Below are 27,729 nucleotides of genomic sequence, written 5' to 3' on the forward strand. Positions count from 1 at the left end.
TCCAGCAAAGATCATACGCTTCTCCATTGTGTTTTACGCATCAGAAGCGCCATCTGGAACAAATTATGTATCAAGCAGCGATAACTCAATCAAACAATTTGAATCGATATTTGTTGGAAAAAACTTAACTTCCGCATCAAATTGCACTTCCTTCTATTGGAAATTCCTATCTGCTAGATGTGGCGAGGACCGGTGATGACCAAACAGATATCCCTGTTCTGTATCCCATTCCATCACGCTGCGTTGAGCTTGTTCACTCATTGCCTTCCACAGCAACAGGACGGCTTCTCGCATAGTGATAGCTCAGAGTGCTGACTTAAATATAGAAAAACATTGTGTCTAATAAATCTTCAGCAGTTTCATAACGCAAATAATTCCATTGGTTTGGAAAACACCAATTCTTGTTACTTTGACTTTTGTGTTTCTAGATTTCTCTCTACAAATTAGAAATTGGCTTGGTAGTTGGAGACCAATTAAGTAAAATTCACTTCTCCATATTCCTACTAAACCGAATCTTGTAGATCTCCTATCAATCTAGATGTCAATTACAAATGTAAACTCGGAAAGTACTGTTGTAGACTAATATTCACGAAAGTTAAAAATTACAAATTAATCTACTATGAATACTGGTGTTTATGAGCGGAGAGTTGAGGGAAGACTGGTGAAATGTGGCTCCAAGATCTTGAATAATAAACAAGACCATCAAACTCGCCGGCTTCAAGATTCAGGTAGATTTCCGTTGCAATTCATAAGTCTCAGAAACTTAAAATGAAGGGAGCTGTACCACCTCGTTCCTGAGAGCCTCTAAATATAAATTATACCAACCCTGACAAAATATGCGACCTGAGAGCTCACTGCCCTGAAGAACTTTCAGACGCTAGCAGCAGATACTGTTCTTCGGTAGCTCCCAGACTCTCGCAGCGCCTGGTCTCTGAGAATTCCCGTAAATTCCCCAAAGTCTGCAAATGAAGAGAAGACATTTCCTTTTAAAACACACCTTTATCTTTTGATAAATATACTAGAACACTAAATTTCTAATATAGAGTTTATATAAAAAAAAACAAATAAGGATTTGTATAAAATGATGTTTTGAATATCCATTATATCTGTAAGCAGATGGGTCATGTGTATTGGATAGTTGTGCATCTTCATTTTTATATTTCTTTATGTTTAAGTACACATCAGAATACTTTTGAGAGTCCCGTAAAAGTGATTCACTAACTATTTTATTGTTGTTAAGCAGCCGTATAAAAGCTTTCTTTCGAAATTTATAGGAATAGCCCCCGCAAGCACCAGAAAAACTGGTTCGGATACTGTCAGATAAGAAATCTACTCTGCACCGTTAACATCTTGTGCCTGCAGCGTTTTTGAGGTTTTGTGACCATCCATACATCTGTAGCTCCATAAGGCTACGAACCCGTTCATCCATAAATGCGTTTCGCTCTTCCATCATGGTCAATTTGAACAGGTGGCGCGAGCCATCGACATATATGGGCATTTCAAAGCACTCATTAGTTATGACACTAACACAATAGTGAAATGATCACTTTCAAAACCACATTGGTTGTTACCAGACAGGAGTGATCTGCGAGCTCGGGTCTGCGAGTCGTAGAGGAGTTTCCGTGCCGTATACTTTATTAAAGGACATTTCTATACGTTTGGATCGCATTTCCCCCTTGAAGTGATAAGGCAGGGGTTTTGACTTTTCCTCGAATGTTGATATTGCCTATGTCTAAGCAAGAATTGTTGTATCTGTGGCCCGCGCCGCTACTTTAAATTATTCCACAGGAGGATTTGTCTTCCTGCGGCATTGCATCAGTTAAAAACCCCGGGAAAGCTTCACGTCAATTAAAATAGAATATGCTCATAACGTAAAGAATATCTTAACGCCTTAAAGGATGACTGTATTTAGATAAGACATTCACGTTTGGTTTTGCCAACTGGTCCGTTATTTATGAACGTAGAGGAAAATCAAAAGTATTTAAAATTCTCTGGTTTTAGAGATATTGATTACATGAAAATCCCATAAAAACTTTTGTATCACAAAGAACTGGTGATAAGAATGTTGAAAGAATTTCAAACTTGTACGTACATAAATTTTTATTTTTATTACTTTGACAAAGTTTGTTCGCTACTCTGGTACCGCGAATTTAAACATAAATTTTTATTTTTATTACTTTGACAAAGTTTGTTCGCTACTCTGGTACCGCGAATTTAAACTGTTTTAATCCACAGCATTGTTATTTATGAACCTAGATAAAAAATGTTCTGGAATTTTTGTAATATTTAATAAACGTTTGTAAATTTTTTTGTATCTACAAACTGTCTTCGAGATATTGAGTACATTTAAATATTTTAGTTCATATAGAAGCTGTGGTGGGAAGGGTTCATGCAATGTGAATGTTGGGTTTAGTTCCAGTTCATCTTCCTCTTGGTGCAGCGTCTGGAAACTAACGGTCATAGACTTGACTTCTGGAATCTGGAGTCATGTTGAACTAAAGAGATAAAAAAAGTCGGGTCGAAGAAGCTCAAATACCTGTTTAATTCCATTATATTGTGTAGTGTAGATACCTCTGATATTTGAAGCGATGTACAGAGTTCTTATGAGCTTCTTCGCCGCTAACTTTTATTGGCTCTTTTCAGATGATCATGACTTCTATATTCCAGGACAATTCTGGACAGGATCAATTCAGGACTATTCAGGATCAATTCTGTGACAGCTTCAGATTCTACACGCTGCACAAAGAGGAAGGTGAGCTGGAGCTAAACGCAACATTTACAATACTTCAGTTGTCACCTACTTCTGACTGAGCCGGAAAGTCTATTCTGGATTGGTTTGTTTAACACGAAGTTTCATCATTATAGCTTAACCTTAAAAATCTGTAAAATAACAGTGTTATTTTGACTGTGTTACTGATGTACAGAGTCGGATGTACAGAATCCTAGGTCACCTTTATGGTGAAAATGTAAGTTAGTCGGTGGTAAAACCAAAATTGCGTCATCTTTACGTTGTGCCTTCAGTCAGGTGTTATATACACGCTTGGCAATGTGAGCTACTTTCTCACTGCTAACGCTTTGCCTCAGTTAAGAGTGGCGAATGTGGTTACAGGTACGTAGTAAGTGTAGTTCAACTGTATTTAAGGTAACAGATTTGGCTGTTATGGTCTGATCTTTCAGCCATGATATGATGTAAGCAACATTCCTAATTAATTATGTTATGTTTCATTGTAGGTATTTTAGTATTTGTATATATAAGAACGTATTTTGCAACCAAGAAAAACACACACCAGACTTCATACCAGCGAAAGGCTTCTTAATAGCTATATAGAGGCCGGAGAGAAACTGCCAATGGACCGATGTACTATCTATACATGTATAGATAAACAGATACAAACCGAGTTCAATTGCGTATGCAAAACTTTAAAGAATAATATAAACTGCATTGGTTTTCAGGTGAAGCAAAGAATTCCCTATCTTTTAATAGCATTGTCCTGGGAATATACAAACACTCGCATACAGTAAATACAGTAAATACGAGTGTTTACTACGTAAATCAGAACTGCGTATGTAACCAGTAACAATAACCGGAGAAGATCATGCCCCCAGTCACCATATGAGTTAACCAGGCCTTGTCGCGAATAATAAGGAATAAGCCTACTGTGGTTAGAAACCTGTGATACGAGATATTCCACACCTGGATCACATCTTTTATTTTTGTAATTATGTAATTACTTACATTCAGCATCCCATAAAACTTTCACTTCTAAGCCGACAATGTACAAATCTACCGCCACTTTTCATTAGACAAGATGGATTCTCTAGAACTATGACTACTAACATTAACTCTATCACTCCTAAGCTTGCGAATATACGTATAACATATATACTGAATCTAGGTAAAACCAAAGGCATAAATAGTTGTACATTCTAGACTTACTACTGAAATCGCTGTTATTATTACTCCAAAACTTTAAGAGCTGGCTGGGTGGGCATCTTTATTATAGTTCCATAAGAGCAATGCTTCATGACCTGTTTTCAAGTAACCTTAGCAAATATCAGGCCATTATTGCATAACCACATGCTCTGTAACGACCTTATTTTTATTCGTAGCTATACTTATGAGAGCTGTCTCGTTTTAAAGTTATACATTCATACTCATCCAATAGATTTTTACTTTTATTCAACGATTTTTTTGGTTATTGAGAACAAAAAAACTCAAACTTTTTCGAACTTTACGGTTAAAACAGTCGTAAATTATACAAAACTGTATTAACATTCTTGGTTTTAATCCAATAAAGGGAATTTTAAATATCTTTGTTGTACTTTTACGACCCTTTTATTAGTTGTAGGATTATGGGAGGAGTTTTGTTTTAGAGATATAATTAGTACGCATCCAAATTCTTGTAGTTTTTTCAATAATTTTACATATTGTTCAGAAAAGTCTCCAACCTTAATATATTTCATCGTTTAAATATTGAAAAATTATACACTATACAAGAAATGTCTTGAATATTCAGACATCTGTCACTGCGATTCGATAAAAAATAAAGGAGTGCAATATGTTTAGATGCTGTGGCAAAAGGGATTAAAAAAATATATATATGTCCACCACAAAAAACCTCACTACAGGTAACATTCTTTGCAAAGCGCCGATTCTTGGTTATTTGTCACCAATCTGAGATCATTTAAAGCCGTTGGACGTAGACAAAGTAGGGATGTCTGCAGCTGCCTCTTTTATGACATATGACGTCATCATTAATAATAGAATCTAGAGTATTCTCCGAAATGACCCCAATAAGTTACTGATTAAGAAACTGAACACCTTATGCCGCATTCAATTCCTACATTTCCATAAAAGAAATTCTTCAAGATCCACCATTGTCTAATGGTTCAAATATCTTCATTTATATAACTTGCTTATATCTTACATCATTGGAAGCGATCTGAGTTGTATTTATTCTTAGACATTTCTGGCAAATAAATACGATAATAACTACAAGAACACAATGGAGAAAAAAGTTTGTGAAATGTTTAAACTGATAATTGGTGAAATTCCATGAAAATGCACATCTTTAAAGTTATCTCTCTTATTTATAACAAGGCAGAACCATATGGAAAGAGATTGAAGAGTCTTCTGAATCTGTCATCTCCAATCATGAGATTAAAAATCAGTGTTGCGTGGTTTTAAAACCTGTGATAAGAGAAATCAAAATCACACTACCCACATGATAATTTACAGTTCGATGGTAATTTTAAACCAAGGGAGAACAGAGTGTTCGAACCCTGGACATGGAAAGATTTTTTTGGATTACCGGATTCAGTTTGTTGCTTGTTGTGCATGCTGTAATAAATCCCAAAAAGCATGCTAAAATAAAAAAAAAAACTACATTTAGTATCCTGTGCTGGTTTCTATTGCCAAGCACCAGATCAACAATGGCTCTTTACCAGATGCTACATGGACTGTCACACAAAGCAAGAGTTGCCTGATACTGTAAATTCGATATCCTCTGCAAAAGAAGCAATTACTTGCGACACTCCGGTAGTGAGTGGTATTCCTGAGTTACATGGTTTGTATGCATTAAAGCAGCTATTTATCGGGATAATCAGCCATTAAGGCTGGCTTTATCCCGAAAGTACAACACCGCCGTCTTTTCGTGATCCTTTGGTGCGGAATCTAGACACCTGAAAGCCCAGAGTTCTTGACAATACGAATCATTTCCTGTCTCTTTCTACGCTTTTCCCTTTATGTTTCCCTACCAATGTAACAGAGATCCACTCAACAACCAAATTTACCATAGTTATAAACCTCCTACAGTTCAAGATGGTGTGAGATTCGTGCTTGGGAAAGACTGGCCCTCGTTAACAAGAACTGGCCCGTGCACAGTTTCACAAGAAACCTTGAAGGCCACATAAATCAAATACATGGAAACTTTTTGAATACTTTGTGTCCTTGGGATCGTATGCTCTCTTACTCATCAATTTAACAGTTTCTTGTTCTGTAGAAAAGTGCTTATGTATATGTGTGTAAATCAGTGATGTAATGTGCATTGAAGTTTAAATGTATGAATGGTTATTCTTCAATCACATAAAAACTTCTACACCAATGGCATTTTAATTAGTTATACATTTAATCTAACACAGTTTAGTTTATAATGATAAAAATATATCGTGATGTTGAAAATCGCTGAAACAAAAGTGACTTAAAATCCTATAAGTAATACATATTATTTCAACTTATTACACAATTATAAACAATTGTCAGAGTTTACTTAGAAAGGCACAGTTTAGGACTAATACTATATGACTTAGTACTACTTGAAAGATATTTTTAAATGCAGATTTAAAGTGTTTACATTACTTTATTACTGTTTCCCTACAAACAGCTATAGCCAAAGGATGATATTTTATACAAAATGGCGATGGTAAAAGGTTTTAATGTATTTTGTATATTATTTAAGAATTACTATAAAACCTGACCTATTAATAAAACTATGAGTGTGCCCACATAGTGTACTCGAAAATGGTTGCCTTAACCATGCACAAAAGTATTTTTTTTTTCAATGCGGAAAGATAACTACAGAGACGGAATTTCCAAGCAAAAAATAACAGCCAGGAAAAAAGGCACTTAAATATTTTAGTCAACCATAGAAAATTGTTTAATACCCCTAAACCTCTCTCGGACTAACCTCTTTTTTGAAATATTTAATTTAAGCTTCTGCATATTTCAGGCAACTAAAAGCAACATTTTAGAAAATGTAGCACTAATAAACAGTATTTTATATCTCACAGATTTCCAGATTTGCGGAGTTATAAATTTTTAAAACGAATAGTTATATCTCAGCTACAAAACATCATAGGATAAGATAAAAGAGGTTATAGAACTTTCAAGTCATTTATAACATTTGTTGCAACGGATTTTGTGGTATCTCTTTAGGTACCACATTTTCATAAATATTTCATCATTGGAGCAAAAAAGTGACACATTTTAAACTGAGATATACCACGTTAGGTTGATGTAATTGTGTTTAATATGTCCTGAAGTCTACCCATTTTATGAAAAGAGCCATAACTGCATTATTCGGTTTTTTTAGATGTTTCCTCGTTTGTTTTTCAAAATATATTTATTTAATTCAAATGATCCAAAATAGTGAACTGCTATTCATCTTTTGTATGTAGCTCCATATAGAGTTCCAAAGGACATAAAAATGGGAAGGTACAGTGAACATGGATCAAGAAGCAAGGACATGAGTTTTATTGCATCGGGTTTACTGTAAGTTCTATGCAATAATTCTTTCCGAGGGTAGAAGAGAGGAAGCTATGATCCTGAAAACATGCAGCGATATACTTTCGAAACATTGTCCTTATCTTAAATATTATTAATGTCAAAGTTTTGATGTTTGTTATCCTATCACAGAAAAGCTATTGTTTATGATTTACATTTTCCAAGAATTCCCTTTTAAACACATAATACTATTTAAGTTAGTAATATTTACGTTTCAAAATAGAATACGGTCGTGTTATATAAAAGGTAATCAGTGAGAAGAGAATAGGGAAACCTATCTGTAATCTATTTCCGTTCAACTATAAATAGCAGATAATCGAAGTCTGAGGAGATATTTTACCATATGCCATGGTAGTTGGCAAAGAAATTAAATTCATTAAAGTTCGTAAAACTTTTCATTCTGACTTCAGAACTCGACACCCCGCCCATTATCTGAAGTGAATTTGCATATGGGAATACCTTCCAATGGCCACTACCTATTTATTACAATATACTTGGTTATTAGTAAGGAGATGCTTAAGATGCTCCCATTATACTACGTACGATATCTCGGGTATACTTTGGTAATAATAATATATCTTCACAGCATGGTTGCAGTTCATAACAATTTTGTATAACAAAAGTTAAACCTATATTAGCAAACTTATAATATCTAATTTTCCACGTTTAATCAAAACGCTTAAATAATTAAATACATATAGCGCTTATAGTTTTGCATATGAAATTAAATGAGACGTTTATTTTCTCTTCACAATCAATTAATTGTAACAAAACAACAATAATATTATATTTATATTACCTTGTTTTTGATCAAAATACAGTGTTAACTAATTAGGATGTATTTTGTTTCTTGAAAACAAATGTTATAATAGAATTTATAAAACGAAACAGAACTTTATATACGAATATAAAATATGAATTTGTTAGCCCGTAAATAATTCATTGTCATGTTTTTAATGTAGTAATTTTTTCCTTTATTGGATTTGATTCGTTATTTTCAAGATTTCAATAAGCATAAATGTTTAAAATTTAGAATTTTTCATGCTATACAGTAATTCCAAGTTCAAAATGTAATTGATTACTTTTGTCGATAGTCGTACAATTAAAATACGAAAATATAGGAGTAATGTAACCAATTTTCAAATTGCCTATATCCATTTTTTTCTTACAATCCCCAGGTACCTTTCTAAATGTGTATTGATGTTGAAAACCGATGTTTTAACATTCACGTAGTCAATGTCCAAGTGACGAAACAGAATTGCGATTCAGTGTTTCGTAAAGAAGCTACGCGATGTTTGAAACAAATGTACATTACTACTTAGTTTAGGTGGGTTGTAAACTGTTGAGCGAATGGCGATAGGAGCCTCGCAGAGCCACACGTACACACACACACACACACACACACACACACACACACACACACACACACACACACATACACACACGCACACGCACACACACACACGCACGCACGCACGCACGCACATACACGAAACAGTGGTGGCAAGGTCGACCTCACCGCGCGGCGCAGTCGCGTCCCGTTCCGCTGACCCAGGATCATCAGTTTCACTTTTATTTCAGGACGGGTTTGTCTGCATCTTTGTCCTTCCCTTCACGTTATGCGCGTCATCACCGCGCTCTCTGATATCCTTCATCACTATCAAAGACACTTTCGAATCTCCTGAATTATTCATTCTACTGTTTTCAGTTGGACGTGTTGCTATCTGTCTTTCCTCATCTTTACAGACTGTCACTGCCAAAAATAAGGCTCTCATGGTAGTGAAATTCTCACTTAATTCGCAGGCTTCTGAGCATAAGCACCTGCAAGGTGATTTGTGTTGCTGCTCAGTTGAGGTTAATGAACGAACAATAGTTATCAATAAGTTGTTTATTTTCTAAGCCATACGCCTTTTTAACTAACCTGCTAGATTTTGAAAGCCTGCTCTCTGTTTTACAATATATTTACCATGGGTATGAACGATTATTCTTTCTTAATATGCACGTCTTAAACAGAATTTGTTGCACTAATTTTTATGCTGTATAATGATTTGTTGATTCATTGAAAAGTTTTATGGCCAAGTAAGAAACACCTATACTTATACTGTTATACATCTTACCTGTTTTTAATATAATGTCAACATCGTAATGGTGCCTTCGTCTCGGCAGTCAAGAACTCTATGTTGCATTTTTATACACTTAATATTGAAGATTTACATGCTTCTATATTTAATTCACATTTTCTTCTCGTGTATATCACAAGATTATAGGGACATACATAGGTAATGCTGGGCGGCAACTTAGCCAGAATAGACAATCCAATCTTTTCCTAATTCTAATTTGATTATTGCAATGTTTTATAGCTAAGCAATGTAGTCATAAAAATTTTTATATTTGACAAAAGTTATTAACTTATTAGCAGGTACCCGTAGTTTAACCCGCAATTTAATTTTTAAAAACACCACGAGCAAAATATATTTGTATTAAACCGCATTTTAAACAATATTGGGATAGTCACTGAAGATGTTCCAATCTATTAATCTAATATCGATATTAATGATATTTTATTGAATAACTCCAACGATTACAGTAACAATTAACTATTTTAAGCCAGTGTGGAGAAGTCCTGTATAAAGGGATACTAGAGTCGAAGGCCTTACCATTTCAGTTATACGCTTATGATGTAAAACGTGATGACGTTTTACTGCAGTTTATTAAAATCTCTCCTCCCCCCCCCCAAAAAAAAACCAAACTGAGACAAAGAAAAGCATTTGTACGTAAAATTACATTTGTGATGTATAAGTGATTTTTACATATAAATAACAAAACTTACTGCCACTTCTTTAAATGTGTATAGTGAAAAATTGTTACTATCAATTTCGCAACAAAATGTCAGGCTAAAGTTTATAAGAAACAGTGGTTGTTTTTGTTTTTTATTGGCACTCCTATGATATGAACCCAAAATAAAATAAAAGTTTTGTTCAATACTTCATAACACAAGCTTTCAAGTAATACGATGGGAGGCTGCATTACAAAAAATGTTCTACCACTGTAAAGTTAATCCAAGTAAGAGGCCAAACAATAAAATAAAATATTAAAAAGGCCACGTTCACTATGATAATAAATATCACTTCAACAATATGCTCGAGCCTGACTACATTCTTAGCGTAAATAAAATGGCACTCGAATTGCATGCCGTTGTTTTCCAGGCATCAGAGCTGAATCTTGTTATGTAATGGATCAACATACCGCAACACTTCTGCGTACGCTAAGAATGTAACCAAGATGAAGCACTGATGTGATATTAAATGAATGTAGTGAAAACAGATTATTAAATATTTTATTTTTCTGTTAGGTCTAATTGCCTGATTACATATTAAAAGACAAAGCAAACTTTCACTTCACACCCAAACGTACAGTATAATTGATGCAGTTTTGTAATGATTACTCATAGAAAAGAAGTTTAAATCTGAAAGTTGTTTAATTTTAATCTTAAATTTAAAACTTTTAGGTATGGTAATTTTTAATTATAAAAAAGTACATTTTACTGTGGTAAAACATATTTAAAAAATATATTATCTTAGCTTTAAAAAATATAAAGCCATGCGTGGTATTATTTGATAGCTTATTTAATAGAGATAATACAATTTTTCACCAAAATGTTTAGGATGCAAAGGCCTTTAGAATGATGTACAACATGACGTATCTTTTCGTTTAAAAGTTACGAAATTCGAACATGAGACACTCTGTTTGTGGGACATCCTATAATTTCAAAGAGTTGACATAAAAATTAAAGAAAAATAGATTTTTATCTTATTCTATTAAAAAAAAAAAATGATTTTGTAATGAACAGCAATAAATTGATTAGGCTTTAATGAAAGCCATTTGGAAAGTTACAAACTGAAAATACAACTATTTTGCTACTAGAAGCGATATATGAGAATAGAAAAAAATACTACGTCCTCTGACTAGCAATATATTTAAAAAAGAGGGTTTGAACAACTTTCGAAGATTTCAATGAGTATTCAATGAGGCTCAAACGAAGTTACACAAAACAAGACCCTATCACCTACAAGAAGACAGGTTTATCAGTATCCTGCCTGCTTTATAGGTTTTGAACTGCTCAACGTGCATTGTCAAATTACTCAGTTTCTACAATCGAAATATGTCCTTAATATGAATCAATCTGAATTTTATTAGCATCACGATACAGAAACTGTGTTACTGAGTGCAACAGATGAAATCCTGTTTGTCATGGATCCAAGGGAGTGTAGGCCTACTGGTACAGTTTGGTTATTCTAAAGATTTTGACACTGTTAATCACACTCTATTAGTAAAAGAGTTGATACATATAGGATTTTGCACTAAGGATCCTTCTTAAATGAATGGGATCTTATCTAGGTGGAAGACATCTAGGTGTGTTGTTATGATTGATACATCATATCTGACTGGAAGCCTGTAACGTGTGGTGTGCCACAAGCGTCCATTCTTGGCCCTTACTTTTTTCACTATATTTAAACAATATAAGCAAGGTACACATACGAAGTTTTACTCTTATACCGATGATTTAACGATACAATTAGATGCTCACTTTAAAGTTACTAACATTAACCTGACCAGTGAAAACATTAACTTGTACATTCAGCAGATTATACTTTGGACTGAAAAGCACGAACTTAAACTTAACTTGCACAAAACTAAAACCAATAGAATAACTTTAAAACGTACTTAAAATATTAGTTAACGTGGCTACTGTAAACATACTGTAGTTTGCAGTTTGGGATTGACAATTACGAAAACGATGAACAGGACTGACTATTGAAGGCATCTGTAAAAAGGTATTTGCAGTTGTTCAGATGCTGAAATGAGGGTAACGATTTCTACCATAATCACATAAAGCTTCTACTAATTAAATCACTTTTATTTCCTTAGTTTCTTCACTGTAGTGCCATGGTTTTGAATTAGTATAATGCAGAAAATCCAAATTTATTGTTTACGTTTATGGTTTTACTTCAAGCGAGATGATCGTATCTCAACTTACTACAATGTTAATGTTTGCATTTAAAATTGTACGATCTAAGGGCTTCCCGAATCCTAGTTTTATTTTTTTATATCCTGAAACCGTGTTTCCAAGACACTTTACAAACGGTTTAGAGTGCATTGGTATTAAAGAAGTCATGAGAAATAGCCGCTCTGGCTCATCTAGGCAATGAATTCCCTACCGCAGAACGACATTTTTTCAATAAATCATTTGTAGTCTCTGATTGCAGTTTATAGAGTTTACTTCCTGCTGGTAAACACTTTGGACAGCCAGATAGGTTTGCTTCGACTGTGAGCCCGAATTCGTATTTCTTGTAGCGGATGATCGGGGCCGTGGTGTTTGAGGATAGCTCGCTTTTTAGCTTGTTGCAGACAGAATGAATGTTTGAATCAAAGATAGAAAGAGTTAATTTTAATATTATATATTTATACTATATTTTTGTTTAAAATTCATCATCGATTTTTATTATGATACAATTTAAGTTTTATGCAGTATATAAACGTAAGAGTGCATTTTGTAGTATTAAGTATTTTGTTAGGATGTATAGCAACTAATCTTTATTACTAAAATTCATTTGATTTGATTTTTTATGAGGGTTATAAATTGTATTATACTAATATTTGTACAGGTTAAGTATACTATGCGTTACTTACTTCTTATAAAACAAAGATAATTTTAATTTCATTTCATTTCCAAGTCTTTACAACATGATATGGAGCAAAAATACCAAAGATCAAAGGATTTTTTAATGGTTATGATTTACGCAAGGAATGTTAAGACACACTTCCTGTCTTGGAGCAGAGTGAGAATACATTGTTGATATTTGAATTTGCTAGAATTATCATGGCAGAGTTCAGTGTTGTTAAGGTCTCATTGGAGGCAGTGTTAATTCTGTCCTTGGAACAGTGACAAAATAAATTGTTGATATTTTAATTTTCTAGACTTCAGAGTTGTTGAGGGACAATTTGCTGGTCGTGTAGCAGTTCTACATGAAGCTCCTTACTGAGAGTCGCAGTACGCGAGTGAAGCAGCCAAAGTGAGTAATTAGAAGGGATTTATAGCAGTGTTTAAAACTAGAAAATATATATTTAACTATAATTAAATTACAAGTTCCAAATGCACAAAAGTTAGTGGTGGAAGTTTATAAAAACAAGATTTTATACTGATTTATTAATATTGCTGTCTTAAAAACGGAGACTGTCTTGATTTTCACTTAAACTTGGATAAATAAACTTTTATTCTTCATGTAAATCGTAATAATATTACCTGAATAAGTTTTTCAAATCAAAACCAACATTTTGTAAACATTTAATAACATAAATATCATAAATATTAAAATACACGTTAATATGTTCTTATCTAGGAACTACAATATTTTTATTTTCGCTTTTAGTATAATAAAGTTCATAAGTACTTTGCTTTTCAAATAAATTGTAACAATATTTTTAAAGTCCTTTCTATTTGGAGAGATTTAATATGTCTAATCACGATGCCTATTAAAATTATTAACTAGAATTTATATTAACATAAACCTGAATTACATTTATGTGTCATAAAGTTCATAATATAGTGTGTTTAAGATAATGGTTTGTAATGAAATTATATTACATTTTATATTTTAGTACTTAATATTTAAAATTTTTTTCCTTTATACAACTGAAATATTTATTAATTTAGATTTTTAAGACTGCACAGTTATTGGCCGATGTGATCAAAGGCGTTATTATGTTGTATGATGTGTATGTGATAGCGTCATAAGGACAGGCATACATTTAAGAAGTTACATTTAGACAGCACAAATTATTGGTAAATATCACAAATACATTTAGACTGAGCACTCCTCCTTGAGGTACTCCAAAACTTACATTTAAAATGATACTACGTGCTACATTAATTATAACAGTTTGCTTTCTGGTAAACAAAAAATATTTAAACCAATAGAAAGAATTGTTTCAAACTCCACAATTTTCTGATTTGTACAACAGTAGATTTGAAATCAACTAGGTCAAAAGCAGGTGTATAATAAGTTGTTATTTTAGTTAGAAATAATTGTTTTGTTTTGTTTAGGAATACAGGTTTGAAATTTTTAAAAAAGGCCCTCACTTAGTCTGTAAGAATAAAGGACTTTTGTTCATAACAATTTCTTTAACTCGTCGCTCCAAATGCTGAATCCTTATTTTGGTTCTTGGTAAAACCGTACTGAATGGCCAAAATAAATTATATTTTCATTAAAGTAGTTTACAAATTATCTGTAGTGACTTAGTGACAAGTTTTTGTATTGCCTGCTTTGTGTACAAGCACAGCAAGTGGTGTTTTAAATAATTCAGGGTAAATTCCACTGCTTACTGACAAGTTCATTAAGTGCAGTAAAGGTGGAAGTAAAATAGATAAATTGAATTTTACAGTATAATAGAGATTCAGTCTATACTGATAATATTCACGAGTTGAGTGGACACAATCTCTATCAGCACACGGGCAGAGTCTACCGCAAGCAGCGCCGGTGACCCATGTCCTGTTTTATCAGACTAGCAGGCAGCTCTGGTAAGTATTGATTGAACGCATTACCCATAGCAATAAGCTTTTCATTACACTTCACTGTGACCTGATTGTTATCAATAATGAAATCACTATATTTCCTCACATCCTTTCTCATAATAAATTTCATAATTATCCTATGTTTACGAGAATCACCATTACACTGTTCTATTTTGTTTGTATAGCAATTTCATTTTTGTTAATAAAAAAATATAATTCTTTCGATGACTGTTTATAATTGTTTTCACATTCAGTGTTATTACAGCATTAAATAGTTAAAACCATTTGTTAAACAATGTTAATATAAATAATTATATAATCAAGGACTTCTCATATTTTTATTGTTACATTTTTTGTTTATTAAAATGAGTGACCAAAACTAAATTAAAACTGTTATACAATTTTGAAAGTGCTCAAGCTAACGGTGCCCAGTCTTGACCGGCCAACCTTATATTTAGTGGTAAATAATCAATAGCTTTGACACACTGACATTTAAGTACATCCAAGTTGCATATTTATAGATTTGCAATGTATAAAAATATACCTGAATATCAGTTATGTCCATTATTTTTTATTTTTGATTAGGACCTATTATTACTAATAAAAAAAATCCCTACTAAAAAATCTCTAATATACACAAGGTCTAAATAGCTATTCTCCCTATTAGCATTAATGTATGACAAAAAATCTAATATGGAGATAATATTCACAAAGTTATTCACGGCCTTACTTGTTTCTAAAGTAAAAAACTTAAGTTTTTCTGTTATTATAGTTGGCTAAGAAACTTTACATAAAATACTGTAATTTGTCTTTGAAGCAGTCAATGGCAAATTTATAGTTTCTATAGAAACGTAAAATATTTCTAGTATTTTGTTTATAATATCTTCACATAATTTACTTCCACCATCACCATGAACAATGTTTATGTATTCATATTTTAAATATTAAATATTGCGTATTAAACCAACTCTGGTGGTGTTTTAACATATTATCTCTTCCACTTATTTTATTTCCTACTCTCTGTTATTTTATAGAGAGGTTTGTTAATGTCGCCTGCCTCTGTCGTACCATAATAACATAATGAATAGTAGTGCATAACAAAACATCAACCCACTTCAGAATTAAGATTGTTACATTATAAAATATTAGAATATTACAGAAGTGTTTTTTCAAATAATGGGATTTGTGATTTTGTTATAATTCTATTTGAAACATCATTTAACACATTTAAACACTATTGTCCACAACCATGCGTTTGAACAAAGCATTCTAAACCCAACGTCATTAATTTATCAGTTTTTCCATTAACATGAATATGTCTACAGGTTGCTCCATACAATTAATATTTATGAAATTTATTGACAAATAAATAATTGGGATATTAAAGGATCGTTATTAATCTCTAACTTGCAAGATATTACGGTCATCTTAATTTTATCAGTAACAAAGTTCATTTATACAAAGTTTTGTTTCAATAACTTTGAGTGGTATTGTATAAGAGAGTAGTTTTTATATAAAAAGAATTGTAATATTAATTTAAGAAAGTCAATTAAAAGTGCAACATAATGTATAATCCTCTAATGAACAACAAATTTTGTTATGCAGTGCTGTATATTAATAACAAACTTTGTTCTTTTTGTGTTTGCTCAGTCTGTTACGGGATAGGGCGTAGTCATTGTCTTATAAACCCAATTCAAATTAAGTTTCAAAACAGTACTGCAGATTACCTAACACTTTAAATAAATTTTCAAATACAAAAAACAAAATAACCTTCCATAAATAATTTCTTGTGTGTATTTTCCTATTTTGAGATGAAACACAGATTTTAATAATCAATTCCTGTCATGTGCGCAAATTACACACAGGAACTACCACAACAAATTTGTCTGTACTATGACGTTTGTGTTATACGTCATAGATTTTGTTCATATTTCATACTTTTGACATGACTAACTTATGTCATGTCAAAGCTTTTGTTACATGTGTTGGAAATGCAAGCTACGCATGGTTGATATTTACAAAACGAATTACTCACGTTACTAAAAGAGACTGACAATGTTGAATGCAAACATGTTTTGTTCTAAAACTTTGTTTTTATATGCCAACAACATAATCCTAGTGGTAATACAAATTTTAAACTTCCAATAACTTCCAACAGACATCAGAACTGATATTTAATTCCGTAAATAACTAAATAATGGACACATTGTAACACAGATCTTCTGTATTTCCCATTACCTTTATTAAATATGGCGGTTGGGCTAAAAAGTTAGATATTTAATATTAGTTATGCTTTATTCCATGCATATTTAGCTTCTAAATAATAGCAAAGTTATTAAGTTCTGATGATTAGTTTTTACTTTAGAAACATTTATAATTAAAGCGCTGTACGGATTTTTTTTAAAAGGTAATTTCATTGCAATGATGATATCAGCTGATCCAGAAAAATTCAGCTGATTGCAAAGGACAGTTTACTATTACTTCAAAATGTCATTGTTTGTTGTCCTTCTCCGTAGACTAATGGGTATAGTCTCGGCTCTCTGAGAGATCTCGGATTTAAATCCTGGGGAGGGCCAATCATGTGTATACATGATAGATATGGTGAAGAACAATAAAACCGTGTATATCGAAGCTAACGCTGAGGCTTAAAAGAGAGAAAAATATCATTGTTAAAATTCACCAGACGAATGATTTAATAATTTTTAAAGAATTGCTTGAAATTTGAGTTCAATAAAAATTGTTTTGAAAGAAATAACATTCTGAGGATTTAACATAAATGTAACCTGGGTAGGTGCGCTTCATCCTAGGTCCCTAAATTTCGGTTTAAGAACGCCTAATGGACTCCTGGCGAGACATATCTTAGACCTTTACCAGACTCTTACGTCAAACCTCAAATAGTAAGTTGAGGCAGCATGGGATTGTCTGAAGCATTATCCTAGAGCTAACAATTAGAGATAAAAAAACAATTATTATGAAATTCATAATAATTTTTTAATACTGATGTTTTTATTTTTTTTTGTTTAATACAGGATAATCTAAGTTATAATAATGTTTCTACTACATAAATTGTTGTTTATTTTCACTAAAATCTATTTAAAAAAAAATACAAAATCACACAGTTTTGGAACTCTACAACGCAGACAAGTATTGGAAACCGGACAGATGTGACGTAGACTCATCAGCATCATTTCCAGCAGCAATGCCTGCAACATTGGAAGAACTTTTGAAAAATGTCAGACGTCAAGACGACCTAATCTTGAGTGCTCTTATTCCCAAGCGTAAAACTCTGGTTTACAAGAAAACCTAGGTCAATTTACTACTAACTTATCCATACATATATTTTTATTATCCATACCAAACTTTCATTTTCTTTTAAAATATTTTGTGGCCACTTTATAGAAATATTCTGTCCAATATCAGAAGATTGGACAGAATCCACAAGGATACTGTATCCATGGGGTGCAAATTGTAAATAAACTTTCTTCCCAACTCAAGCTTCACTCCTGGCAGCTGCACAGCAAGCTATCTTGTCGTGCCCGGCGCTCACTCACGTGGCTTCTATGAATTAGCTTACGATTTAAATAATGTGGTCTTTCTATCAAAAGTACATTACGTACAATCCAGACAGATGTGATAAGGCAGCACTCCTTAATTAACAGAACTTGAGCAACTGTGCCATATTCACTAATGGTCAAATGTTTTAAATTATAAAAGAATTTTAGGGCATTGTTCGGGAGCCTTGTAGGAGAATTTGTATTTTTCAGATTTGTAACTACTACTGAAATTATGTAAAGCGTAATGAATTTATTGGAAAATTACAGATCGTATTATCTCCATTTTAGCTGATTTAGGTAAGAATATTTTAAACCTATACACAGATTTCAGTTTGGTGTTGTCTATCACCCTGGGAAATTTAATCCCATAGCTGTACATTGAATTTCTGTTGTTATTGACCTCAATACACTTCACAGTGATCAATACCATCCTAGGATAACTCCTATGACACATTGGGTTCATGCCAAAAACTTAATACACGGTGAAAGAAGTGAAACAATTGCCCTATGCGTTAAGGAGTTGAAACCATGATTTTTCAAGCATCAAGTACAAATAATTAAGGCTAGATCTCTCTTTGAACTTCAAGGGACCCTACAAACTCTGGAAACAAATACATTCTCAGTGTGATAGACGAGTATTCTCAGTTTCACTTTGCCTTTTCCTGTACTTTTGGAACTCTAGTATATGGACAAATATTTGAAATCGGACAGATGTGACGTAGTCCATCAGAACCACTGCAATGGCAACATTGGAAGACATTTTTCAAAACTTTCTGTCAGACGTTAAGACTATAGACAAGTTGACTTAAACGCAAACTGCCATTAAACATCTCAAGAATTGTTCCCATTGTTGGGTACACCTGCTGACATTCATTCATCGTTCATCGTTTATGTCATTTGAACTGAAAACTTTTCTCTCATAAAATGGTATTGTTACAAACAGTACTACTCCATTCAACCCACAAAGAAATGGTAATTGTGAAAGGTTCAATGGAATCATATTGAAGACTATGGTATTTGCCCTAAAACCAAACAATGTGGACTCAAATCAATGGAATGTGCTCTTGACACTCTCTACTCTTTATGATATTCACTGTACTGCGACAGATGCTACACCTCATGGACGCATGTTCAATCATCTTTGTAGATCCTTTAATGGAAAATCTATACTAACTTGGTTGAAAAAGTCTAGATCAGACCTCTTGAAGAATTCAACCAGAGACCAAAACGTGACCGATTGGTAGTAGAAGTTGAACTGATTGAAGCAAATTCTGATTATGCTCATATCAGACATAATGATGGCTACTGTATCTTCTCGACATCTTACACGTGCATATGGACCTTTTCTTAATTTTGAGAAATAGTTAAGTTATGATCCGGAGCTTGGAGAGCACTAACCCCAAACCCCAAGATAAATTGGGACCAGAACATGTGATATCTACTGATGAAGACACATGTTAGATTAAATATGAACCAAAGTTTGTAGTGCCAAACGTTCAACAAATACCAGTACGTTGTTGTTCGGAAGTCACCATTAAGCCGTTGGTCCCCAGGTTGAGTGTTAGAGAGAGCTTTTTAGCCCTAACTTTGCCTTGTAAAATAAGACATCTTTACTTTACGTGAGAGAAGTCCTACTTACTTGGAGTGATTGCGGTGATATCAGCTGATTACATGCCAATCACATTCAGCTGGTTACAAAGACAGGTCACAAATATTCTTGTTTACTGTATGCGAGTCTCGAGACGACCCCTAGCCCAGTACTCTGTCCAGCTGTGTATTGTAGGAGTATCACCCAATTTTGCAGGCACTTAATTCGGTAATTACGTCTGCAAAATCAGTGCACACGATTATAGCTAGAGTCTCAAGAGAGATGATTTAGACCTTGAATTCGCTGGTATGTAAAGAGACCAGGGGTCTTAGGCGTAAGGACTAGCCTACAGTACTTTGGTTTTAATCTACATTTTGTAAACTGTAGTTCTTTTAGATCAATAAAGCTTATTTCAAGTTGTAATACAAAAAGTACTATACAAATCGTTTTGTATTTACTACAAGTAATATAACCATAATCAAGTCATATATTTAAATGTAATTCCTGAAAAATAGTGTTATTAACACTATTATGATCGTTTTTTCTCAGTAACCTCACAAGATACCTGAATGGTTTTAAAAACATTATTCCTTAGTAACTGATTTTTAAAATCAACCGAGGATTTTTAAATGCGCACTGTACAAAAACTATACATAGTTATAAAAAGTAGAAAACCTTTGTGTTATAGTTCCTGAGAAAATGTTCTAAAGTTGCAAAGTTTAGAATAGGCGAGATAGGATCTCCCGACCCTCCGGTATATAAAATGGCATGTGAGATATTTAGTGGTTGTTTAACAGTTGATTCCTATAAATATTCCTGGAGGATGGGTCCGTGAACAAATCAGATACGTGTAGCAGTGCCACTGGCTGCACATCAGTTATGACATGTGCTCGCACTTTGTATGCTTCAGAAGTTCCACTCATCTCACTTTCACCCACATTGTCGGTCGTCACCGCGTGACATGCGCGGTCCCCGACCCTCGCCTCAGGTCATCCATCCTCTTCCCCGTCTAGCCATCATTGTTTAGTACTTCTTTAACACTCAATTCCTATAAACATTCATAGAGGATTAGTCCGTGAACAAATCAGATTCTTGTAGCAGTGCCACGGGCTGGATACCAGTTATGACATGTAGTCGCACTTAGTACATTTTAAAACTCTGAGGAATTGGTTATGTTTGGTGGCTTCTCACAACTCCAACCGTGGATGAAATTTGAGTTAATCACATCGTAATATGCCGTCACTAAAATCTAAAAAGGGTAGCACTTGGTGAAAACCCCAAAACTTAAATGCCTGAGGACAGTTTACAGTAAACATGTTCAATATAAAAATTCTAAGTCAGTTACCGATCCAGGAATATTCCAAGGAATTTGGAACAGTATATTTCATCAATAATAATGTAACATAATAAGACGGCTGACTCATTGTCACTGGAATCTCGTGATTGCAATGAGCAAGTCAGGATATTTAATTTTGAAGAGTTTACTTAGAGACCAATGCTAGAAACAATCTTTAAAGTCGACCACAGTTTTTTGTTCCAAAATAGTTTATGAATTATTGCTGAAAGAAATTGTTGCGTCATCAACATACTGTACAAGTCTTCCATCTTAATGATGATCCTATGTCATTGAAATGTAGTAAAAGGATATGGATGATTATTAAACCCTAAAGGAATTCCAAAATCGGTTGAATTGGTTCAGAAAAATTATTTTATATTTAGAAAATTTGTTGAATAGCTTAGAAATCTAAACCACTGGCGGGTCATGCCTCTAATGTCAAGAAATTAATAATTTTTCAAACGGTTTGGAGTGGTCAACACAGTCGAATTTTTTTAGAAACACACTAAATTTTGAATTTTGACCTTTCAATCTCTCTAAACCATTTCCACCAGAATGACTACTGGATATGTGGTCTGCTTATTCGTTCTGAAATCAAGTTGATAGTCAGAAAGCAAGTGAATATATAAGTTATATTAATAAGTTGCTTAAAATGTATTCAAAACTCCTTTAGAAGATTTAAGAACATTATAAAAATTACAATGGAGGAATGAACCATTGAAAAGGAATTGTTGTATCTTAGTTTTTATTCTCTCTAGTGAAAATATAAGAAGATTTTTAGAACTCTCGTGTCGTTGACAACGGTTTTTTACGTTTTAAAATTATATATCCTTTGTAAATTATTCAGATAACGGTTGTACAAATGGTTGAGTAATGATATACAGTATCATTGTGTTATTAGATAAATATGAACACATTAATGCCGTAACTTCTAGCCAATTCAAACTAAACTTACATACACCTGAGATAGTCCTTTAGTTATTCCAAACTAATACATTATTTCTTAATTGAAGTGAGAAAATTTTGCAAAATTTCGATATATTATAAATATTATAAATGTTGTGAATTCCGATAAGGCATCAAATCGGCACTATACAGATGTTAAAACAATTTAAAGCTACAGTTATTCTTACCAAAAGTTCACATTGTTTAAAAACGTATATGCGTATAACAATTATTTTCTGGTAAGGTTTCTAAATATTTCAAACCTAAGATTATAGCTAAGTGTTACGAGTATGTTAACATAGTAACCTTGAAAGTCATCATATCATCAGTGTTAATGTCTAAACTAACAGCGCATCTTCAGTTTTACATTTAGAGATGACAGCTAAATGCGAAATCTACCTTTATTCCGACTAAGCTGAAAGGACGTTTTTTGCATTCTTCATGTTGTTTAAAACATTCTAAAGGACTGGTAAAGTGATCTTAAGGTTTTTACAAAAATGCTCTATTAGTTTCATCTGGTACAATAATCCATCTCTATATCTTTATCGGCTTGAGACGTACGTGCAAATATTAAATTAAAGCATATCAATTGTTTGTTTCAAGCTGATTATTGACTATAGACGGAAAATTTTGAAGGAATAACATAATTGTGTTGCCTTTGACTAGACACTAATTAAAAATTATCCATTTCCACCTAGTAGAGGGTTCTCACAAACTTCCATGTGTAGGAATAAACCAACTGAACCACTGCAGAATTTTCACTACCAGAAGGAATGTGTAGACGTGGCCGATGTTAATCAGTGAATTCCTGCACGACTAATAACAGCCTTTTATCCGACTTGGTGTCGTAGCCAGTAGCCGATATCCATTTACACCCCACACTGGATTTCACTACTCACCTTCTGTAGATTATAAAAACGCAAAACCTCCGTACTTGAATAATTAATCCAAATTCCAAATTAATCCAAAGTACGGTTTTTTAACTCACATTTTATATAATCGTGCTCATTTTATTATATAAAGGTGTTAAAATACTAAATCCCTTACAACCTATCGATTTTTCACATTTACTTAGAGAAAATGTAGCTAAACCCTCTAAATTGTCTGTTGGATTTCAAACTTGCAAATTTGTAAACAATCGTGAACATTTTCGTGTAAAAAGAAACATTGGAAATAAAAGGTTAACACTCTACTATAAGATATATTTCAGTACATCTAAAAGTTGTTATAGTAGTGAGTCGAGGTAAGAAGAGTGTATTGTGATTTCTTCCAACTACGATAATTACCATGGTGTATTAAATCTCGACGTGTATGAAAGGGAACCTTGCGTTTCCCTGATGCCACTCACGGTAACGGGTTTATCGAGTTGAGAAGAGAAAGGATGAGCGGGTGGTAATGTCTTTCAATTACAAGTACCATCACTAAAACGTGAATATTTGGGTAAATGTGTGACTATCACATAAGCAAAACATACAGAGATAACTGATAATTTGAAGTGATTTTAATTACGGTTGTTTTGAATCAATTCCTAAGGTTAGGTGCATGCCAAATTTCAGGTTCTTACCGCCCATCTAATGAATGCTCAGTAATTATTCGTTATGCTGTATGATGATTGCAATAATTGTATTGGATAACCCAATCGGATACATCAAACAGTGAAAGCCTCGGAGCGCCGTCCTTTAATAAATAGTAGAAAGTATGCAAGTGATGAATAACAGGTGATTCAGAACCCATCCACTTCCGGTACATTAGCTCTTCCATTACCCTTAGACGGCATACTAAGCATGGAACCACAAAGTGAGGGAAAGTGGAAGCGACATGACGCGAGGAATGCGATGATCTGGGAAGAGAACAGGTTGGATTGCGTCACGCACTCGTCCTGCTCGCGATACTCGGTACATTCAATTATTGAATTATAACCGTAATGTCAAGGCTTTCAAGGTGATGTATTATAGTGTATGGAGGAGTAAACATTATCACAGGTGGAATGGTCTTAAGTGTTGAGGAATGCAACGATCTTGGAAAATTAAGGGCTGAATTCACGCAATGAACGCAATCGTTCATAATTGCATTGGTCATAAAATACGGTAATTTTTCAAAGTCAATGCGTTGATTGGCTCGTGCTACCATTGAAAACGGGATAACGCCTAACTTTAATTGACATGCTGAGCATAAGCACTGTCACAGCGGAAGTTTTCGCAAAAGGAGAGGAATGCAATGATCTTGAAACGTAACATGTCAGCACATGTCAGACCACATGACACAATCATCTTGTCCGTGACACGTAATACCTTAGAGCAGGTTTTATTGCGTCGCGATTGGTTACAACTAGAGAGATCGTAGTTACAAGATATATGCTCTGTGAGTCAAGTAAGAGGCTGAATAACAAAAGATGACTGAACCACTTTTAATCAGAGTTGTTTAAAACTAAATCCCAATATTGGGAGTCTATATAATCACTGTATAAGAAATGATTCTCAAATTTATGTCCTAGAAATATCGGTGTGTTAGATTGGTAACCACAAAATTAATTATTTTTACATCCCTTTAGTATAAATTATTCTGAAGAAGTTATTTGCCAAACATGAAATATGTTAAGTTTTGTAAGGGATAATTACGTAACAGGGACGCACAGACTGGCAGGGAGGGGGAGACGAACGGTACCTGTTCTCACCTACCCAGAGCACGCGATGTTCGAATATGTTCTCGACTTCTATATGGTAACTTAAAAATCAAACATATTATAATCTAACACACATATTCAAACTTAACAACTATTTTTACGTAAAACACGACCCCACACATAGAATAATTCAATTTTGTTCAGATTCAAAATATTTTAATTTCACCGTCACAATAACAATGAAATTGAGTGGGGTAAGTTTGAACTATTTCTTGCGGCTTGTAGCTGTACTAGGACTGATTTTGTGTCATACGTTAAAAATATTCAAAATACTCATAAAATGGTACAGTTATGTATTCCATTTACTTTACTGTTAAACGAGTCCGAGTACTATGTACCACGTAACCGTGACGTGTAATATATCTATATCGTAAAACTATCGTAACAGTAACCTGTATCGGGTACTTTCGGTTTGCGGTAACAGGTACTCTCGGGACACGAGTACTCGGTACAAAGTATCTGTTACAATAGTCCCGACGAGAAACGTCACAGTAGTGAGTTGCCGAGCTCTGAACCAGTTCTTTATTGGGTCAGTTTGTTCTCTTCCGTATGCACGATGAGGCAACACCGCCTTGTGTAGACTGGTGGTTTGCGCCCCCAAGAATCGCTCCCTCCTAAACTGGGTACATTTCATACGGCCGACTCCTGATGTTCCGGACACCCCCAGAGAAGATTCCCTGGGTGCGCCACTGTTATGTAACAATACACCCTGAACAGTAGGTTAATGGTCCAGGAGCCGATAACCAATATACACCTCACAACCGGAAAACCTGTTGTTTTCTTAAAATCTGTAGAATGAAAATCAATATCTCTCTCCTAAAAAAGAAATCAATCGTAAGCCGCGCTATTTTTAGTGGAGTTCAAAATGGGAGGCTATATAAAAGGTTAAAAATATGAAACGATAATCTTTTCCGAAGCTTAATAAGATTTTTAAGCTGACACACTTAAAATCAAAAGTCTGAGACGGAAATAATCATGTAAAGACTGAGTATTTCACTGAAAGTAACAACTATCAGTCTCTGTATTTACTTATATACAGGTTATATAGCTATTTCGGTAAATTTTATGTGTGTTGTGCTAAGAAAAATGTCATTTAACACAACATTATTATTTATATTAAACTATATAGTATTCTCTTATCTGGCAAAAGTTCTAAATCCTGTTATCCTTTCTGTATTTACCTGTTTAGACCTTCATAAAAGGTCAACTATTGCGTTTGACAATTAATTTATTTTTATAAGAAATCGTTCTATTGATTTCAATATAACCAAAATTCTGTGCTGTACAATACAAATTAGCTCTCGGTACCTAGAGTATTTCAGGGCTACAGTGATTTGGCCTGTTCTGTCGTGTACTAAACGAGTGAGTTTGAGTTTAAACTTACAATTTGGTGTATTCCTAATAATAATTATTTTATGGTGTGATTAACCAGATTTTATGATCACATTTTTCAGTAGCCATAATTCTGTGCTGCAAAAATTGTCGAGATTTTAATCTCCACTTATAGAGAGATTAAACGTAACACGATCGTTGAAACAGCAGCTGAGTGACTTGAAGTGTCCTTCTCCTGACACGGCGAGCGGCGCGGCCCCACTAACACATCAACTGTAGAGGATTGTCAGGGTTCCTGGTCCAGTCGTACGCTTCCACCTCTCAACACCAGCAATGTCAAGGGCTCTTACTTATCGACATATCGCTGCTAACTTGATAAGCTCTAAATACTTAATACCCTTTCATGCAAATCCATATGTTTTTTGAGGATATCAACCTAATCGTACCGAAATAGATCATTAAAGAAGACGCAATTCTAGTCATACAGTGATGATTAAAAAAAATATTGGCTCTTAATAATGAGTTTGTTTTATTACTAAAACTAAATTTTTATCCTATTTGAATAGGGTTAGTTGTTGGTAAGAGAAGGGCATTCGTCTTCACTCTTTTGAAGTTTAATATTTAAAGTCCAATACCTTATAGAAATATACCTAATGTACCACGTAAAAATAAAATGTTTCATAAAAATACATGAATTCAAAACTTTAAATGTTAAAAAAATGTAATTCACGTTAAATTTTATTTTTGTATTAAGTTGTGGACATGCCTAAAGAACTTCAGAATACACTGTAAAACCTAATTCTCAAAGTTAATGTTGACGTCTTGGCTCATTTTGTATAGCATTCATTTCCTTTCAGGTGATTTCTAAATTTCTCCTGTTAATGTTCGAAGCTGAAAGCTTGAAAAATACACCCTATTCAAAAGAAGACGTTACAAAATGTGTGTCAAACTACATGTCGCGTTATAAGCTTCATTGAAGTTGTGTGAAACATTTAAAAGTCGAAAGTTGATTTCTCGAGATTCCCTGAGCAGAGACAAATAATCAGAAAAATGTATAACCCTTAGGCAAATTGGAGAGACATTTTCCTCCTAGCCTACTGAGTAATAGGCTTCAATGACTCTCACTCAAATCTCATACAGGGACACGGCCATCATTAAACATAAATGCCCGACATTGCCCGCATAAATGAATTACAGAGAGGCAGACAAAAGATGAATTTTACCAGGACCCATAGCAATAGCAAAATATACAACATTTCAAACGTCTAGCTCATTTATGCCCAAAATATCACCCGAAGGTTATTTTTCGTTAATGCTCAATGAAATCGTAAGGAGTGGCCTCCAAGAGAAATGAAGCCAGCCTCTCCGTGTGTCAGGTTTTGGAAAGCTCACTCAATAAAATGGCGATTAACATATGCAAAATTGTGAAATTTACA

The 27,729-nt window shown here is 33.7% G+C and overlaps 1 protein-coding gene across 1 annotated transcript in view; it reads right to left on the reverse strand.

Moving 5' to 3' along the window:
* The window catches only part of LOC124363587 (verprolin-like), a 34,058-nt gene that overhangs the window by 143 nt on the left and 6,186 nt on the right, over nt 1-27,729 (reverse strand). The window contains exon 2 of the mRNA XM_046818843.1: nt 892-959. Coding sequence (XP_046674799.1) covers nt 892-959 — 68 coding nt within the window. The remainder of the gene's footprint in view (nt 1-891; nt 960-27,729) is intronic.

Source organism: Homalodisca vitripennis, chromosome 5 (genome assembly GCF_021130785.1).
Source record: "Homalodisca vitripennis isolate AUS2020 chromosome 5, UT_GWSS_2.1, whole genome shotgun sequence".
Taxonomy (NCBI): Eukaryota; Metazoa; Arthropoda; class Insecta; order Hemiptera; family Cicadellidae; genus Homalodisca; species Homalodisca vitripennis.